General features: G+C 39.3%; 1 protein-coding gene across 1 annotated transcript; it reads right to left on the reverse strand.

Moving 5' to 3' along the window:
• Window positions 1–1,128: 1,128 nt before the first annotated feature.
• On the reverse strand, window positions 1,129–17,179 carry LOC131354483 (prostaglandin F2 receptor negative regulator-like). The gene is made up of 9 exons (XM_058392197.1): window positions 16,772–17,179; window positions 14,465–14,836; window positions 13,244–13,657; window positions 12,330–12,713; window positions 8,066–8,485; window positions 7,219–7,623; window positions 6,626–6,733; window positions 3,247–3,555; window positions 1,129–3,134 (listed from the first exon to the last, which is right to left on the reverse strand). Exons 1-9 carry the CDS (start codon window positions 16,821–16,823, stop codon window positions 2,974–2,976), a joined length of 2,625 nt encoding a protein of 874 aa, XP_058248180.1. The 5' UTR covers window positions 16,824–17,179; the 3' UTR covers window positions 1,129–2,973.
• Window positions 17,180–20,445: the final 3,266 nt, after the last annotated feature.

A 20,445-nucleotide genomic window follows, 5' to 3' on the forward strand; every position in this document is an offset into this window, starting at 1 on the left:
AAAAGGTATCTAAGGTATCTAAAAAGATCTCAAAAGAATCTGTAATCAGCCATTCCATTGTCCAGAAAATCAATGACAACATGGCCAGGTCAGGCTGTCCAAACAAATCCACCCCAAGAGCAGCCTACAAGATGCTTAAAGACGTCTTCAAAAACCCTAAAAATGCCAAAGTGCATGAATCTACAGTCAGAAAGAAACTACACAACTTTAATTATGATGGGAGGTGTGCAAGAAGGAAACCTTTTCTGTCATGAGGGCAAGACTGAAGTTTCCCAAAGAACACAGAGAAAAAGGCTAAGACTTCTGGAATAATGCGCTTCGGACAGATGTGTCTAAAATTGAATTATTTGGACACCATAACAGGGCATGTTTGGCGTATACCAAATACAGTAAACCTCATCCCAACTATAAAACATGGAGGTGGAAGTGTTATGGTTTGGGGATGCTTTGCTGCAGCAGGACCTGGCCAGCTCACCATCATAGAATCCATTATGAATTCTACCATTGTATCAGAAGGTGCTTGAGGAACATGTAAGACCATCTGTCAAAAAAATTGAAGCTAAAGTGGAACTGAACCTTGCAACATGACAATGGCCCAAAACATACCAGTAAATCCACCAAGGACTGGCTGAAAAGTAAAAAATGGAGTATTCTGGAATGGCCAAGTCAAAGCCCAGATCTAAATCCTATTGACATCCTGTGGGGTTATTTGAAATGGACTGTGCATGCAATAAACCTCCTGAACATCACACAGCTGAAAGAATCCTGCATTGAGGAGTGGGGGAAACGATCTTCCAGTCGATGTCAGAAACTGGTAGATGGCTACAAGAAACCTCTCATTGAGGTTATTTCAGCCAATGGGGGAAACACTAGCTTTTAGGCATAGGGTGTCCTAACTTTCTCCTCAAGTGAAATACTAATTTTTTGTTGATTTCTTTTGTTTAATTAGTGAATACCAGGTGATATTTTGTTGTTCACATGCAATTACATCACTTTCATCGGTACAAATTAAAACAAGATCATAAATCGACTTGACCTTTCTTAATAAAGAACTGAGTAATCTCATTTAAATAGTGTGAAAAACAAATAACATACTGCAATCTGAAACACTGTTAATAAGGAAGATCAGTAGAGAATGACCAGGCTGGTCTGAGCTGACAAGAAGTATACTTTATTGAGTATCTAACAATTTGGTTATTCTTATTACATAAAAGAATGTTGTCTTTCAGATTCTCCCTGTTTGGCATCACCACAGCAGATCATCCAATCCACATTTTGATTTGGTACAGGTTTTACGCTGGATGCCCTTCCTGACACGACCCTCCCATTTTTATCCAGGAGATTGTAGGATCCTACCACTGGACCACCGGGGAACATTATTACATTAAAAAATATAATTGTTAAATTATGAAATTTAAATTAACATAGATATGTAAGTGAAAGATAGTAATATGGAAGCCTGTTTCAACTCCCACCAAAACAATGTCTTATGAATATAAAAACAGTAATTTATTTAGACTTTACAGAAACAAAATCAAGGGGTTAAGGAGAAAAAACAAAACAAAACAAAAAAACGCCACATTAATCCACATTGTGGTTATTAAAAACCTTTATTATGTTATAAATTTTTTGAGGAATTATTTCCTGTTTTATGTATTAAGTATTGTTCAAAAATCATTTAAACAAAAGACAGGCAAGCACAAAACTGCACTAAGTCAAGCATAATTTTTTTTAAAAACACCCCCAAATGTTACTTAAAATACAATAAAACAGTCCTAAAAGTGATTTAAAAAGTCCCATCATGCAGCAATATAGTGCAGATTATTTTTTGTGTTCTGGGTCAGCTTCATCCTAAAGTACTGTTTAGCAACAAATACAGAATCTTACTTTAACTCAATACAGAAAAGCCCACACTGTACATGGTTTCTGAGTCACATAATGGACGACTGCAGGCCAACACAGCTGCTGCTTTCAAAAGAGACAGCTTGTAATGGACAAGAGAGCAGTTGAGTGCAGTTTGAGGGCAATGACAGTGCAGCTGTTCTATTTTCTGTGAAAAAAAATTAATGCATTTTAAAATTAGTATGTGACTGCATCAGTGTGTGTCTGTGTGCATTATGTGAAGAAAGGAAGCATTTACGAGCATGAAGTGGAAGGTCATTTATCAGACAGTGTGCTATACACCAGCAGAGTAAGCAGGGCACACTTTCTCCCGCAAAGTGCCCAGCTCTAGTAACTGATAGTCATTAGGACAATGGACACTAGCTTGCAGCCAAGCATGCCCTAATAGACAGCAGTGAGTGCACGAGAGAGGGGTGCACTGTGGGAGCAGATCAGGAAACCGTGCCCCCGGCCATTAGTGACGGTCAGCTGGAATCCTGAATAACACTCTTCTGAACAGCAGGACTCTGCTCTGACTGACAGACAGGCTGGTTAGATGCAGGACATGCATGGCTGATGTCATCAAGTGACAGGGGCTGACTCTGGAGTGAGACTGGGAGAATGAATGCAGACTCTAGAATCTGCTTCCCTGCTCGTTCAATGTGTCTTGTGCTTCCGCAGCTCTTTCACAACAGTCCTTCATCCAGGAACGAAAATCTGCTGCTCATTATTTAGCGTTAATAGCTGCACCATAATGCAGTTCTATGCCTGCGGGGGTGCAAAATGTTATTCCTGATGAAGTGCTTCCAAAAACATTGAAACCCAGGACAGGTTCTGAGAACAGTCATTAATGTGGATGGGGCCACTTTCGGCAAGTTAATCCTGAGATAAGTGTCTCTCACTGGAGCATCATCTTGAGTACACGCAAGTAGTAAAGATTCTCCTTTTCTCCCTTGAAACAGTGCACTCACACATATATGAATACTTGTGGCTCAATACAATTTCTAAGGACATTAGCAGCCATGCTATCTTGAAGTGGGTTAAAGTAAAATGAGGTCACATTAGCAGGAGGAAGAGTTTGGGTCACGTGGCTCAGTCCATTTCCAGGTCCATGAGCTTGCTGCGTGGCGTGTGCATCAGGTTTCTGGAGAAGCAGCAGCGAGAAATGATAAGACCAAGGACAATAGACAGCAGGCCGACAACCAGAGCTGCTCCAAGGCCATATAACACTGGGTTCTTCACAGAGTCCCACACTAAAAAGAGACAAAAAAAACTGTTTGTTTAAGACAAAACACTGATGTCTGGAAAAATAATTAGCTAATTTACAGTTGTTTTTGTAAATAGTATATATGGAAAAATCATTACATGGCAAGTTGATGGACAGAAAGACTAAGGCTGAAGTGAGTGTCTGCCCCTCTTTCCAAAGTCGAGTGTCAGGAGAGAAATGCCAGAGCTTGGCTGTGCAGTAGTAACTGCCCATGTCCCTGTCCTGAACATTGTAAAGATTGAGCACATATGTGTCCCTGTCAGTGCGTTGTATACTACAGTGTGTGCCCTCATTTCCTCTGCTCTTCTTTACTACTCCCCAGTGGTCCATGCTGATCAGGGGCACAGCACCATTCTCCATAGCATGTGATGGACTCTGGAACCATTCAATGTCATATGCCACCTCACCTGTGGGATAGGGGAGAAAAGAATTAGACATCTGAGCACAAAGGGAAAACTCTTTAAAAGGAACTTTTTTATTAACCACATTGTTACAAGTGCTGCAGAGGAAGGCGCAAAAGTAAAATCTCTTTTCAACGCATTAGACATTTCTATTTTAAACAGAAGAGTGCTAAATTCTTTTAGCATACAAAAACTGAGACTCCGACAGGCATGTCCCTGCATGCATGCCCTGTGCTATGTAAGGAATCTCCACAAAGGACATGGTGTAACAGAAAGCATTGAGCTGCCACACCTCAGTGTGCTTTTAGCAGAGCCAAGTCATTTTATCCCTACCCAGAATTCTAACTAAATATCAAGATATATCAATCATTCATATCAAGATATACTCACAGAAAAACACAAACAGATGAGCCACAAAAGTTTCAGAACAAAGTTACAACCTCTTATGGTGGCAAAAAAAACAAATTAACCTCTACCGAGGTAATAGAAAATCCAAAGTATGCAGGAAGGAAGGGTCTGCTTATCATCCAAAACATACTACCTGCATCATGCTTGACCCATGGGCTTGCATGGCTGCTTCTGAAACAGACTCACTAATCTTTCTTGATGTAACACATGATGGCAACAGCAGAATGAATCCAGAAGTAGAGAAACATTCTGTCTGCATGGAAATGCATCCAATCTAATGACCCAAAATACACTGCCAGCACAACATACGACTTCATCAGGGACTAAAAGTAGAAAGTTTTAAACTGGCCAAGTCAATCACAAGAACATAATACAATTAGGCAGCATTTCACCTCCTGAAAAGGAGACTGAAGGAAGAAAGCTCTCAAAGCAAAGCTGATAGAAGCAGCTGGATACAAGCTTGGGAAAGCATTACAAAAGAAGAAACCAAAAAATTGGTGATGACAGCAGGTTGGCAGCATGATGCAACCAATTATAATAAGTGTAATTTACTTAAAGACTGAAGATGCCATGTTTAAAGTTGTTCAACACATTTAGATGTAAATATGAGTAAATGAAAGCTGGCATTCAGCTTTTCACCAAACCCACATGTCCTAGAGTGTGTAACAAATGCCCTGCTCCAATATTTTTGGATGGAATCATATATGTCTATGTAAGATCAAGGGCGTTGATCTTGTTGAACAAGTAATCGTGATGTTGCTGATAAAGATAAGGACATACTTCTCCTATTTTTCTATTTAAAACAGAACCAATACAAAACACCCTTCACCAATACCTCTTTCAAAATAATTGGATATGGATCACTTCCTATCCAAACCACTTGCTGCTTCTCAGTTCTATAAGAATGTTGTTAACTAAACAGTTAGTGACCAGGTGCTATGGTACAACACAGCTTCCTTTCCATTTCTTTCTTGGAAGCCAAAAACAGAGATTAATCTCCTTACAGTCTGTCTTCCTTACACCAAAGGATTCAAAATACAAAAATTTATTACAAATTGCTGACTAATGCAGTGCATATGATTTTCCAAGCTGGTTGGCTTAAAGCATTTAACATTATTGTGCAATTTGCTTTTTATGGAGTGGTGAGCTCACTTGTTTCCATTACAATGTACAGTCCTACTAACAGAGTGGGAGTGAGAGCAGAGACTGCAACAGGAGCAGGGCACTCAGACAGGAATAGCAGGTGCTTTCTATGAACCAAAGATAATTTCAGGGCCTTAGGGGAGAACAATGGCCCTTATTCTCAATCTATGAATAACAACTAGGCCAATATTAGCCTTGAAATAAGTGTGCCATTCTCTATAGAGTGTACATGAAACAAGAGAGATATGTAATGAGAAACTTGGCAGTACATGCTGGCATTTCTTTTTGGACATACTAGTACTGTACTTTTGAATTAATAGTGGCTCAATACACTAGATATGGGAGAAAATTTGCAGGCTTAGTTCTTAGCAATGAGAATTTAGATCTGAGTTAATGCATTATACCCGAGAGCAGGCATCTACAGTTTTACAAGTAAATAACTGTACAATGCAAATTTAATATGCTTTGAAATCATGTGTGAGAAGCACAGTGCCAGAAGGTTTCTCATGACTGAGGTCTGAGTGCTGAGGTCATAATTTCTTCCAAAAAGGTGTGTGTGTATATGTATTATGTATATGTATTTTTTATATATATATATATATATATATATATATATATATATATATATATATATATATATATATATATATATATATATATGTATGTATTTTTTATATATATATATATATATATATATATATATATATATATATATATATATATATATATATATATATATATATATATATATATATATATATAAATAAAAAACCACCATGCACAAAAAAGCAGTTACAGTTCAATACAGAGCTCAATACTACAGACACAAAGCTGCACCTTTATGTAAACGCAATTTGATCAACCTATAGCCGAAGTATAATGACAGCATTAAAAATCTGAAAATGTATACACGCAACCAATTTAAAAACACTAATGTTAATTATTAAATGTAGCACTGTAATAAAAGGCAGCAAACTAACATAATACATACAAATACAACCATTATTCATTTCTGTCTTAAGAAATAGAAAGATATGTCTTGGAAGTGAGTTTGCACATCACAAAGACTGGAGCAAGGATCAAACATTGCCTTGTATTACTTAGCAACGTAATACCCTACAACAATGAACCTTCTGCAAACACTTTAATAGCAGGCAACTCAAACAGAACCTGGAAGAGCAACTTTCTCCATGCTTTGGAGCTAAACTACAACTGCAATGATAGTGTTCAAGCCAAGAGCTCTTTCATGCCAAAAGATTTTTGAATTTGTTTTCTATTCTTCATTTGTACTGATAAAATGCAATAACTCCACAAACATTTCGTGAAAAGTCTCAAAATCACACTTCCGTATTCAGAGTATACATCCAATAGCTCTACCTGTTTTCTGTACAATGCTTCTATTGAAAATATACCCAGTATAACAACCCAGAACAAGACTTTCTGCATGTTCTTTGAGGTATGTCATTATTTGTTTTCATATGGACTGTGGCCATGTTTACTATAATACAAATGACAGACTACTTGCCTGTGTTGGATGTCGCCCCATGTACAGACATAAAGCACTTCATTTTGACTGTGTCCCCAGGCTTAACCTGACTGCTGTCTGAGTAAATGGACACATTGAATACAGGACCTGTGGACACACACACACACACACACACACACACACACAATTTTAAGGCCATATGCTTTGTTATGGACTCCCCCTAAGGAAATGAGACAGTCAAGCCAGTGATGCAGTAAAGAAAACTCTAAGCTGGTATGTCCAAACCTTTCTAAGTGTAATCATTTGACAAGGTATTTGTGTCATTTTGTTCCTCGCTTCACATTAATTAGCAGGTAAACACATGCTGTTAGGCTGGAAACATTAATAACTTCCAGTTTTGTCAATAAGAGATTTAAACACCAAAATACACTGCTTTTACACAACACACATACATACACACAAAATGATGAAATGAATGAGGGTTCAATGAGCAGCTGCAGATATTTACCTGGGGGAGTTCATATCTAGGGCTATTCGGGGCAATGCAACAGACAATGAACTGTACTAACTATAAATAAGTAACACTCCGTCAGCTTCTGGCTTAAATGTAAATCACATTTGCAGGGTAATACCTGTGTCAGTAAAGTCAAGCTGTATTTTATTTGATTCAGCACTGACTCCACTTCTCCATGTGTTGCTCTGATCACGTGTCCAAGCAGTCACGTCACAGTAGTAGAAGCCTCGGTCAGAGACTTGAGCGCTGTTCAGACGGAAGCGGTACTCTAGTGGGCCCGTCTTCTCTAGAGCCACACTATCAGCATGGCTGGGCACCACTCCTTCCTCCAGCTGCAGTATGGAGTCTGCACTCAGAGACACAACTTTACGCGACTTTCCACCTGCAGTCTCTTCAAAGCGGATGAGCACTGAATAGCTGGGGTTTTGTATGTTCTGAGCGGTCACTTTGCAGCTCATCTCAAACGTAGAGCCGCCTGTCGAAGCCTCTCTTACTTGGTCAGCTGCCACACTGAGCACCGGTGCTGAAAGCAAAGGTTAAAATCATTCAGTTTTTTTCCTACATTGAAATTCAGTTGAAAATGAAGCCTACTTCATGTGTTTATGTCATGTCATCAAGCCAGCGGTAGAGCAAATTAACCACTACTACAAATTACTAACAGCGTTACTCCATGTCACTGGAATGTTGAGGTTAGTGGAATGAAAATTGGAAACTGTCCTTGCTCTAAGATCTTTGTGTGTCAAAATTGTTGTGAAGGAGACCAAATTATTCCACAATTAAAAATTAAAATTATTCTCAATTCATTATGAAACTGAAGCAATAAGGCACATTCATGTATCATCTGCTCCTGTTCATTACTGTGACCTAGGAAATTTAACAGCAAATTGCTGCAATAAGTAACTTAATGATGATTCAATATGAAATGATCAACTGCACACACAAAAAAAAAAAGAACGTGTGCTTACTCTTAGATGACCACCGTACTTCGACAGGTTTGGACTTAATCTCTTTGGCCTTGTTCCATTCTCCTTGGCGGCCACGGGTCCAGGCGGCCACACTGCAGGAGTACAAGCCCATGTCCTTGTCCTGAGTGCGCAGAAGTTGCATCTTAAATGTGCTCGGATCAGTGCGAGTCACTGCTATATTACCATCACCCAGCTGCTGCCGATACATCTCTCCTGGTACCATGACCCCAAGATGATCTATGGAAGCGATGGTGGTTACGCTCCTAGATGCATCTTCTGGCAAGATGGCATAGGACCAGGTCACACCCAGACTACCATCTGGCATGTTCAGTAGATTGGACACCTCACAGAGCAGCTCAGTGGGGTCATCTGTGAACTGGGGGATCTTAGGGGCTCTGAGACCCACCTTAAAATCTGGTTCTGTGATACAGAGAAGTGAGAATTCAATGAATGTCATTAAAAGCATTAACCTGCAACTTTTGTTCAGATTAAAAAGGTAGGTGGTGCCATACACTTGTCATCTGATCAAACAAACTTCTGTTGGAGGAACATAAAGGATTTACATTCTTTCTTGTTTCAGCTGTTTAATCTCTGTACATTCACAGACAAGGAGGTACACACGCAAACATGGGCACATGCATGCATATGCACACACATGACCTTACCGAACTGAAAACAACTTGAAGATCACACCTAAGCCAACATAGGTCAAGAGCTTTAGTTAATGTACACATCAAACATTAAAATGGGGAAAATGTTTGATTTTAACCATGGTATAGTTGTTGATTCCAGATAAGCTGGTGTGAGTATTTCAGAAACTGTTGCTCTTCTAGACTTTTCACACACAAGAGTGTACACAGAATAGTACACAAAAAGTGAGCAACAGTTAGTGCAAAATAGTGAACGACAGTTCTGTGGGTGGAAAAGCCTTATGATTGTTGTGATAAGAGAATCAGATTAAAATAGCAAGCTTAGTTTAACTAAAGTTGCCAGGAAGGCTATACAAATATCAAATACATACATACATACACTATATTGCCAAAAGTATTCGCTCACCTGCCTTGACTCACATATGAACTTAAGTGACATCCCATTCCTAATCCATAGGGTTCAATATGGCGTCGGTCCACCCTCTGTCCTATAACAGCTTCAACTCTTCTGGGAAGGCTGTCCACAAGGTTTAGGAGTGTGTTTATGGGAATTTTTGACCATTCTTCCAGAAGCGCATTTGTGAGGTCACACACTGATGTTGGACGAGAAGGCCTGGCTCTCAGTCTCCGCTCTAATTCATCCCAAAGGTGTTCTATCAGGTTGAGGTCAGGACTCTGTGCAGGCCAGTCAAGTTCATCCACACCAGACTCTGTCATCCATGTCTTTATGGACCTTGCTTTGGTCACTGGTGTACAGTCATGTTGGAAGAGGAAGGGGCCAGCTCCAAACTGTTCCCACAAAGTTGGGAGCATGGAATTGTCCAAAATGTCTTGGTATGCTGAAGCATTCAGAGTTCCTTTCACTGGAACTAAGGGGCCAAGCCCAGCTCCTGAAAAACAACCCCACACCATAATCCCCCCTCCACCAAACTTTACACTTGGCACAATGCAGTCAGACAAGTACCGTTCTCCTGGCAACCGCCAAACCCAGACTCGTCCATCAGATTGCCAGATGGAGAAGCGCGATTCGTCACTCCAGAGAACGTGTCTCCACTGCTCTAGAGTCCAGTGGCGGCGTGCTTTACACCACTGCATCCGACGCTTTGCATTGCACTTGGTGATGTATGGCTTGGATGCAGCTGCTCGGCCATGGAAACCCATTCCATGAAGCTCTCTGCGCACTGTTCTTGAGCTAATCTGAAGGCCACATGAAGTTTGGAGGTCTGTAGCGATTGACTCTGCAGAAAGTCGGCGACCTCTTCGCACTATGCGCCTCAGCATCCGCTGACCCCGCTCCGTCAGTTTACGTGGCCTACCACTTCGTGGCTGAGTTGCTGTCGTTCCCAAACACTTCCACGTTCTTATAATACAGCTGACAGTTGACTGTGGAATATTTAGGAGCGAGGAAATTTCACGACTGGATTTGTTGCACAGGTGGCATCCTATCACAGTTCCACGCTGGAATTCACTGAGCTCCTGAGAGCGACCCATTCTTTCACAAATGTTTGTAAAAACAGTCTGCATGCCTAGGTGCTTGATTTTATACACCTGTGGCCATGGAAGTGATTGGAACACCTGATTCTGATTATTTGGATGGGTGAGCGAATACTTTTGGCAATATAGTGTACATATACATATTATATACACATACATACATATATACACACAAATAATTACTCTGTACAGGTGTGATGAGCACAAAAGCATTTCAACATGAACAAAACAATAAAACCTTGAAGGTGGAGTAGCTACAACAAAGTGGGACCCACATCTGTCAGTCAACTACAAAAATATGACATATGGTCTTGGAACAGCACCAAACAGGACAGGGGAGGGTTGGGGAAATCACCTGGCCCTTTTCTAGTCTTTAACTGTACTGTTTTGGCACATTTTTTGGCCATGATAGCCTCAGATTCCTTCTCTTGCAAATGTATTCTGAGATGCTTTTCACCACAGCTGTAAAGAGTGCTTATTTGAGTTACTATATCCTTCCTGGCAGTTCAGACAAGCCTGGTCACTCTCCCCTTATCTCTCTCATCAATTAAGAGTTTCAGCCTGCAAGCCCTCTGTGCACAGGATGTTTTGTTCACAATTCTGTGTAAACTCTAAAGGTGACTGTTGTCTGGGAAAATCCCAGGAGATCAACAGTTTACTAAAACCTGCCCATCTGGTATCAGTGGCTAAAGTCACACTTTTTGTGCATTATGATGTTTCATGTGAACAGTAACTGACGCTCTTGATCTGCATCTGCATGATTTTATGCATTGTGCTGCTGCCAAATGATTAGCTGATTAGATAAGTTCATAAATAAGCAGGTGTTCCTATTAAATTGGATTACACATTTAAGCACAGTCTGTCTGTGTAACATTCAAATGTTTCGCAAAATGAATTTACTATGAAATGTAATATATCTAATGCTGAAGCACAAAACACTGAGCGCACTGCACTATTTATAGAGCAGACCTTCATAGAGCAGTTAGCACACATGGATACTGATTAGCACTTAGGTTTGAGAGGGAACCTATACAATAAAGCTTGTGACGGCACAGAACTTCCTTCTGTACACGGAAAGAGGAACTAATCCAATGAGACAGTAGCTGTACTGTTTCTCCTTCTAAACTTCACCATAGGTAGGTGTACAAGATAAAAAATGGGAAAATGAGTTACAGTAAACAAAAGTCCATTAGGACAGGGATCTCATAGAATAATAACAGGCCATCAAACATGGACAAACAGCAACATAGTGGCCCATTAGATTGTTAACCAAAAAATTAACCAAGGGTAATTTTCCCTCCAGTTGCCCGTTTTATTGCACAACTGGTTGTAAAATACAGGATAAAGGTTATGTGATGGTTGAAACTTAAACAGTGCTTTTTTTTGTTTCTGGCTACCTTCCAGGACAGAGAGCCAAACCAAACAGCACAAGCAAAAAAATATAGGTATGGTTAAAAGCATACCATAATAATGATCACTGAAAAATGTTTACATACTTGCATTTTAATAAAATGTAAATTTCAATTATCTGTATCCATATCCCATAGTAATCAGAATATATTTTCAATATCTACATTAAACGGTATAACGGGTTGTAAACTTAAACTTGAATTCTTAAAAGAGCACAGATGCAAGCAGACTGCTAAGCGTTTTACAAATAGCTTAAAACAATGAACGCTTCATTAAGTGATCACTACAACAGTTGGTCAGAAGGAAAATGAAAGGGACATCTTGGAGAAACTTGGGACTTTCTGCAGCTTTGGGCAGTTTGCAGCTTGATATAAAGACGTGGCAACACAGTATAGCTAGTAGTGTTTATAAAGATGTTCAAAAAGACAACAGGGGACACTTTATGCGTTACATTCTCCACAGTAAGGAGGATCCAAATATATCTGTGGTTACTGATATACAGTAACAATCAATAGTAAGCTATTATACACAAACTATTATTTCGACAAAAAGCAGAGACTGTAATCCTGCAATGCTGCAGACTGACTCAACACTTTCTACCACATTCACACACTGCTGCAGATGGTAGAACTACTATGTGAAAAGATGGTAGTGGATAAATAGAACACTCGACCCAACACTGCTTAAGAAAGAGTAAAAATTCGACTTACCAAGCTGTGTTACCAGAACTTGGATAGGATCAGAGGTTTTTTCAGCGGCCTGATACCATCCTCCACTTCCCTGTGGTAACCAGCACTTCACCTGGCATGAGTACAGGCCGGAGTCTGAGGGCTGCACTTTGGGGAGTAGAAGCCTGAAGGTGCCTGGCTGAATCCTGCTCATGCTCACTAGCTCGGAGCCACTCAGAACTTGGCCATCACGTCCAACATGGAGCAGCACCTGCTGGTTGTCAGAGCTGCTCAATCCCTTTACCAGCCATGTCACCTCCATTCCCAGGGAAAGCAGGCCATGAGCAGCTACTGAGCAGGTCAGATTCAGAGTGTCCTCCACTCTAAGTGTAACATTCTTCTCCACAGAAACCACCAGAGACTGGGCTAAAACAACAGAGAAGAACAGCTGGAGATTAAAATATTGCTTCAATGAGAGATAATGCCTGAATTTAATTTATTATCTTTAGGGAACAATGGATTATTCTCCCTTAACAATGGTGGCACTGTATTGTATAGAACGCCTGTAAATGCAGAGATGTTTAAATAAAATGCTATGAAAAGGTCATGTAGCATCCCACACACTTTCATGTCACTGTTCATAGTGCTTCATAATTAAAGATTTACAAAGAGCTCTTGGCTGAAATCAAGAAGTCATAGGCAACAGCAGTACTTTCCACAATAGATACTAGCTGCTAAACTAATAGGTAAGCCATCATTAAATGAAATTTGCAGTTTAATTTTCAGAATAATAACCCCGTGTAAAATTTAATTCACAAACAATGGATTTAGATTTCTTTTTCAACTAATGACTCAGCTGCAACAGTTAAACATGTGACCTGTTCACTTTCATCACTTCAAAACAGTGAGAAAAAAAACAAAAAAACACCCCCCCACACACACTCTGTGTGACTCACCTAAGGGTGTGACTAGAACATTCCCGATTTCTTCACTCCGTTCTAGAATACTCTGCCAGCCCTTCCCTCCTCCAGGCTGCCTGGTCCACTCTCTGCCTGTGCATACATACACACCTTGATCCTGTGGTTTCACTCCCTTCAGGATCAAGCCGTAACTGCCACCACCAGAAAGCCCCACAATAAGTTCTCCGTCTGCATAACGCTGGGCAAAGGCTTTTCCCACCTTCAACACATCACCTGGTCCAAATGTCAAGAGCTCTTCCAATGATGTCCCTTTTCTAAAAGACCAAGTGACAGACAGGGAAGTGTGTGCTGTGTAGGCCCGAGTGATGTTGCATTGCAGGTTCACTGACTCGCCTTCGGACACTGTTTGCTGAGAAATGGCTGGTGTCACTTTTAGAGAGTCGCCGATAACTGTACAAAAAGAAAGAATTAGAATTTAAGAATTTTTAGAAAGAAAGTTACAGCATCAAATTGGTTAATTGTCTATTACAATTTACAAATTCTTTACTGAAGTAAGGTACATCTGCTGTTTAAATAACAGAACATTTCTTTTTAGTTACTCTGACAATTTCTGATAAACCTGACCAGCCATGTTTACAAATAAGTAACAGAATATTATTTCATTAGCTCATTTCCTCTAGTTCAGAGATATACAGCAATTAAGCAAACCAGATTTCTCTCTAGTGGTTGCTGAAGAGATCCTCATGGGAAATCACCGTCACTAATGTCATGTTACAAAACACCAATCCAGCCACCAGTTGTTTTTTTTTTTTTTTCAATGTATGTTACACTTTAAAATAAACCAGATATTAGAAGTAAAATAAAACACACAGCATTGTTCTGGCATGTTAATGAAACATTATGCCCTTCTATAGCATATAACAGAGTATGACAAATGAATACAAATCCTAATGGAATGTGTAGTCATGTCTCGATTGACCCCCGTCATGCAACTGGAATGAAAGCTGCATGCCATTTCCTGTTACACTGAGAGGTCACAGACCCAATTCACAAGTTAACTCCTAATTACCTAAAATCGGATTTCACGAATGACTGAACAGGGAGAAACGTACATCTTTTCTATAAACATGGCATTAAGTTATTTTTAACTTCTTTTTTTTTAACGTTTTAATTTTGAAATTATTGGTCACATTTGATTTTGTTTGACAGTATAGAAATAGCTCAAGTAAAAACAGCAATGTGTAGAGTACAACCCACCTTTAAGCTCCACATCTGCAAAGTAGTTCCCTTTGACGGAAGAATCAGTGCTGGGTGTGCTGCATCGGTAGATGGTGCTGTCCGAGGCCCTGACCTTTTGAATAGTCAGCTCTACTGCATCATCTGCCAGTTTCTTAACGCTGACGTCACCGCTATTGACCCGGTCCTTCATCGAGGGGTCTGTGTAAGTCTGATCGAAAGTGGAGATGAGAGGGACACTGGTTTCACTATCCAGTATAAGGTTCCATTCAAAATCCTGCTCACGTGGCCCCTCGTAGTCCGAGACATCACAGCGGATCGACACGGACTGGCCCTCGACACGCACCAGTGGACCAGCAGGCACTTTCACCAACCTGCTCTCACACAGCACAGCTGAAAAAGAAATATGGAAATTATTTACATTGCTTATGTTATTTTTCCTTTTTAAAACCACACTCCTGCCATCTTTGAGCTGTATTTGCCTACACACATTAATACCAAATCCAACTATGCTTTAGACTTATAGGCATTTGAACCACTTTTCGTATGAGAATAATACGGAGAAATTCGGCAGAACCGCTGTTGAGCAAAGAGAAAAGTGCATTTCTCTCCTCTGGTCCCATCTTCAGCCTCTGTACATATGCTATAGCCAGAAACAGAGACAGCTTGCCATATTAATAATGAAATTACTCCAACATATCAGTTAAAAACTGAGAAACATCAAAGCTATTGTAGTAACAGCAAATATGCAACATGATGTAGGTTGTCATGTAGAAGCTTCAGTCTCTCTGACCCAGGCTTCTGACCCAAGACAATCCCAAACTCCCTTTACAATACAGAGGAGAGGATGACATGGATGAAGTTAAATGGACATTTCCTTAAAAGTGCCAAAGAATTGCTCCCCAATTTATTTGCAATGAACTACCAATGAAACAAGAAAAGAAAAAAGAATCGTAGGTTAAGTACCCTTTCCCCCGACTATTAAACAAACATGCTGTATAACATGGCTGGTGGCTGGCACTTTAGAAGTAGGTACCAGAACTGAGAGGCTTCACTTCAATGCCAAATGCTGAGCACACACCATTTATGGAAATGTTAATTGCAAGCAGCCTTGTTTGGTCCTCACCCTGCTCTAATGACTGAAACAAGAAACACAAGCTACTCTAATAAATGTTTAGATTTTGATCATTGTTGAGTTATAAACACGTCCAGGCAGCACGGAAGCTGCAGAGTGGAAATAAATAAAATAAATCAAGGGCTGAGCATGAATAAGGACCTGATAATCTGGAGGAAGGGAAAAAAAAAAGACAGTGAAACAGATGCAAGCAGAGACAGCAGAAGACTTGCCTCCACATGTACTGGCAACAAGTTCCAAACCAAAGACTGTACATAAATAAAGATTTAATAAGAATGACAAAAGCAACAAGGTTTCAGCCAAATGAAGTCAGGTGACTGATTATTTAAGAAATAAATCAAAATATGCTGGAATTGTAATTATTGAAACAAAAACAAGTTTCATTAAGTTCCTTTTTCCAACCCTAACCACCTCCGCCCACACACACTCACTCCCCCCCCTCCTCCTCCTTATATAAGAAACAAACCTATTAGTAAAGAACAATGAAAAAACTAGTCACGTATGAAAATATCCTACTAAAAGATTTAGTAGAAACTGTTGTAAAGCTGATAAAAGTGGAAGTGTGTTAAACAGACAACCATTAATAAGAAAAAGAAGTGGGTTTTTTTTTTTTGCTTGTTAGCTTTCTGGTAAATGAAGTAAAGGAGTTCAGCTCAAGGAAGTAACAGTGTGGTGTGTTAACACACTATAATCAGCAACCAAACAGCCTGATACTTTGAAATACACTGAAACAAATATTTAATAATATTGTAACCTTCAGGAGGTCAAACCCAACACTGTGGACATTCATGCTTAGATTAACATTTCTGCCAGTTTCCAGCCACTTCAAATACCACCTATATATATATATATATATATATATATATATATATATATATATATATATATATATATATATATATATATATATATATTTTTTTTTTTTTTTTTTTTTTTCTAAACAATTACCCCATGCAGACTCTTTCCTTTCCTCGATCTTACTTGCCTATCTTTTAGTATGTAGTATAGAACATTTCTTTGAATTAGCCTAGCAATCAGCACCATGCCACTTCCCCCAGCAGTTTTTTAAAGAGAAGTGAGATGAGGCCAAGACCCGCGACCGTGTTTTTACTAAAAAACAAACAAACTTTTAAACCACAAACACACCACCAGTAAGACAAAGGCGCTCTTCAGTGATCAACGAGGCAACTTACCAAGTGCCATGAACAAAATGAGAAGACGTAGAGCTCCTTTTTCTTTTCGCATCTTGACAAGGCGATTAAAATGTTCCCACGGGATCGCCTTTGTGAAACCAAACCGCGCGCAAAAAAAAAGAAAGAACCCGCGGCTGTCCTGCGGGTCTTACTCTCCTGCAATCGGTCACTGAGAGCCACTAAATCTTCTGTACCACAACTTCCTTTTAACTTCTTTAAGAACCGTGGTCCGAAATATATAATCACAACACAAACGCAAAAAGTGCTGTCGGTACAATTCCGCGCATGTTTCGCAGTGATTACCTAGACTGGTCTAGGGGTGTGACGTTGTCCGGAAGTTAGGTTTCTGTGCTGTTTTTTAATTGGACGAGATTCGGCTTGAGAGAGCGCACTATCCGCCGCAGGTGAATCACCGCGCCCCGGGCATCAAACGTTCCCTGAACAATAGCGTTGTGCGCATGCGCAGCACACCTGCTAATTAACTCTCTAGACGCTGTGTACATTTAAGCAACGCTTTGACTTCTGCTTTAGTTTCTGCCCTGAACACCACACCGAGTTTTTATCCATGAATATTTATTTGAACGTTATGTTTTTCAAACAAGTTTTTTTTCTCCCAGGTTTACATTTCATTGGTACTAAAAGCATGAAAGGTCAGGCTTAAATGTGTAACTGAATAGTTTCAATTAATTGGTTTATGTTTGCTTAGAAGATTTCTCATTATGAGTCATGGTTGTATTCATAGTCTCTGTTCTGATTACATGATGCACTGCCACTCCTTGTATTATTCATTCATTCATTCATTTATTCATTCACCATGAGTAATAGCTTTATCCTGGTCCACTTCTATCTGGATTTATCCTGGTCCATGTCTATCTTAAGCCTATCCAAAGAGCACTGGGTATGGTGCAGGGACATTGAATTAACACCATGCACATACATTCACAGCTGGGCAATTTTAGCGTAGTTGTTCCATCTACTGGCATGTTTTTGCGAGGAGGTGTGAGGTAAATCAGAGAACCTGGAGGAAACATACAGAGTCAAAGAACATGCGCAGAAACCTGAGCTCAGGATCAGACCAGGGACCCTAAAGATATGAGACAGTACCACTACCTAAAATGAGTACATGGTCCACTTGCACATAAGTGTTACCACTCACAAATTTCACCCCACATCATCCAATCTGTATAAGAAGATATAAGATCATAGCTGGCACATGCACACGAGTTTAATAGTGGGGAAAAAAATCTAATAAGATTTTAAAATTTGCATCCCTTTTCAGAATATTATTTAAAATAATCTCATATCCCATTTGCATCTTTTGAACATGTTCATCTTATTAGCTGTACTATTCAGCCAAGTCCAGACTCCATCCTGTCCTGTTCCAACTTTCTTGGTGAACTTTTGCCCATTCTTCTTGACATACTGTTTATATCATACACTTCATTTTTTGAGGTGTAGTGGGTTAAAAACAACTTTTATGTTGATTTTTATAATAATTGGGTAGTTGTACTGTTGCCATACATGTGTAATGTTTAAACTGTTTTCTTAATAGGTGCAAACTTTTGCAACAGACTGTATGTATCATGGTAATATGTGTGATTCTGGGATCATTACATAAAGAATCATCTGTGATTGTGCCTAATTAGTATTCATGTGTATTTCAGTGTCCTACTGTAACTAAGAAGGAATAATACAGATCATACATTAGAATATGATTAAACTGATGTATAATGATGGACCTCAGAGGTAACCTCTGACCAGTCAGAGGACAGTGTAACATTAGACTACTAATAACTTATACAATTTATATTAAAGCAGAGTTTGGAAAATTCTCAATTTTTATTAAAAGCCAAAACCCTTAGTTCGCTACTACAAATTATCCCATGACATTGTCCTACTCTGTCATTAATTCTTCAGTTTTCTGCTTTCAGAACTTTCAGAAAGCAACCTTTGCCAGATATAGACACACATAACTGTTTTATGAAATTCTATAAAGCAATAAAAATCAAGATAATCTGATGGGAAAAATTCAGAGTATCTGTTCAGCATTTTGTTTAGCAAAAGCCATACTCCTTGTTGTAAACTATTTAGTTATAAATCTGTTAGGTATGAACTATTAAACTATTTAAACTATTTATAAAACTAATTTAAGCCATTCTAGGAGCAGCCCAGTTATTTGGTCAATGTGCCCTAGACAGATTATTAAGCGTAATCATTCAATATGATCTGGCAAACTACACAAATATAGGGTTTAGTATGCATATTATATATTATTAAATTATATAATAGAATCTCTGTGTGGATATGTATTTCCACACAGATAAACTATAAGATAATGTATATTATATAGATGTTCAGGCATTTATAATTCTATCATCCTTAAACAAGAAAATACTTTTTAGTGAAGAAATCTAGGTTCGTTTCAGACAATTATTCTATAGCAAACTTATTATTAATATAGTTATAGATAGTATAGTATAGTTGTACGCACTGTGTGCGTTTACAAAATAGAATGGACTTATAGCCCCATCTAGCGTTATAGACTTATACAAGTCTTTGGAACTATAACATTTATATGGCCAACTTGCTTCCTATTTGATATTGTGCCTCCTCGAGATGTACAGGGTGAATTTACAGTCTACATCTGACACAGTTGATCTATTTCCACGATCCCATGATGAAACTCAATCAAGTCCCAAAATGTATAAATATTAGAGGAAACAGACACCTGAAATATGAATACAGACACAAACTGATATAAATATGATTATCTAAATACAGCAAGAAAATGTATGAATAAAGTGCTGATGTTGTGCAGTTTTAGTGTACTATATTCAATATGTGCTGTGCAACAATCAGCTTCAAAAATGTCCAAACTCTAAGTGTTGTCCTGGTTGAGGACCCGTGGGAAGAAGCTCCTCCTCATTCATTCTGTGTTGGGCTTCAAGGAGCGGAAGTGCTTCCCTGGCCACAACAGTAAGAAGAGTAAATTGTTGGGATGGCTGAGGTCTTTCACTCTCTTTCTGGCCTTGGTCCAGCACTGCTTGTGGTAGTTAGACTACAGATCACGGAGCTCGCCTGTCCTACTTGGTGCTGTTCCCGAACCATTTATAATCTGTTATTCAGACTGTTGTCATTTAATATTTATGGTACATATGTTGACTCTACTTTGAAAAATTAATACATTAGTTGAAGTAAATAACATTGATTCACTTTACATTACAGTGGCACAGGACTAACGGTGGGATATATTATATGTGACCATGGAAGCATGCAAGAGTAAGAATCTGAGAAAGTTTGACAGAGTGCCCATTCTGTCCTTGTCCAATGCCTAAATTAGCTACAATGGAACTGGACCATGAAATGGAACAATTGAAGAAGGTGGCCTGGTCTGATGAAGTACCTTTTACGTCATGTGGATGGCCAGGTGTGTGCTGCTTACCTGGGGAAGAGATTACACCAAAATGGACTATAGGAAGAAGGTAAGCCAGAGGCAGTGTGATGCTCTGGGCAATGTTCTGCTGGGAAACATTCGGTCCTGTCATTCATGTGGATGTTACTCTTACCATTTACCAGCTACTTAAACAGGTCTTCAGAGAGGTGCTCCTGCAGGAACTCCAGCATTGTATTGACAGAGCAGTGAACATGGTGACACAATTACAATAGTTGGAGGC

Source organism: Hemibagrus wyckioides, linkage group LG06 (genome assembly GCF_019097595.1).
Source record: "Hemibagrus wyckioides isolate EC202008001 linkage group LG06, SWU_Hwy_1.0, whole genome shotgun sequence".
In the NCBI taxonomy this organism is placed as follows: domain Eukaryota; kingdom Metazoa; phylum Chordata; class Actinopteri; order Siluriformes; family Bagridae; genus Hemibagrus; species Hemibagrus wyckioides.

Bases quoted from the DNA above. Each gene is read 5' to 3' on its own strand.
- LOC131354483 (XM_058392197.1), bottom strand. From the start codon at position 16,823: ATGCGAAAAGAAAAAGGAGCTCTACGTCTTCTCATTTTGTTCATGGCA. The intron at 6,734-7,218 runs GTATTACCCTGC...GTGTGTCCACAG, and splicing joins GCTTGACTTTACTGACACAG to GTCCTGTATTCAATGTGTCC. The intron at 3,556-6,625 runs GCAAGTAGTCTG...CCTATCCCACAG, and splicing joins TGGGGCGACATCCAACACAG to GTGAGGTGGCATATGACATT.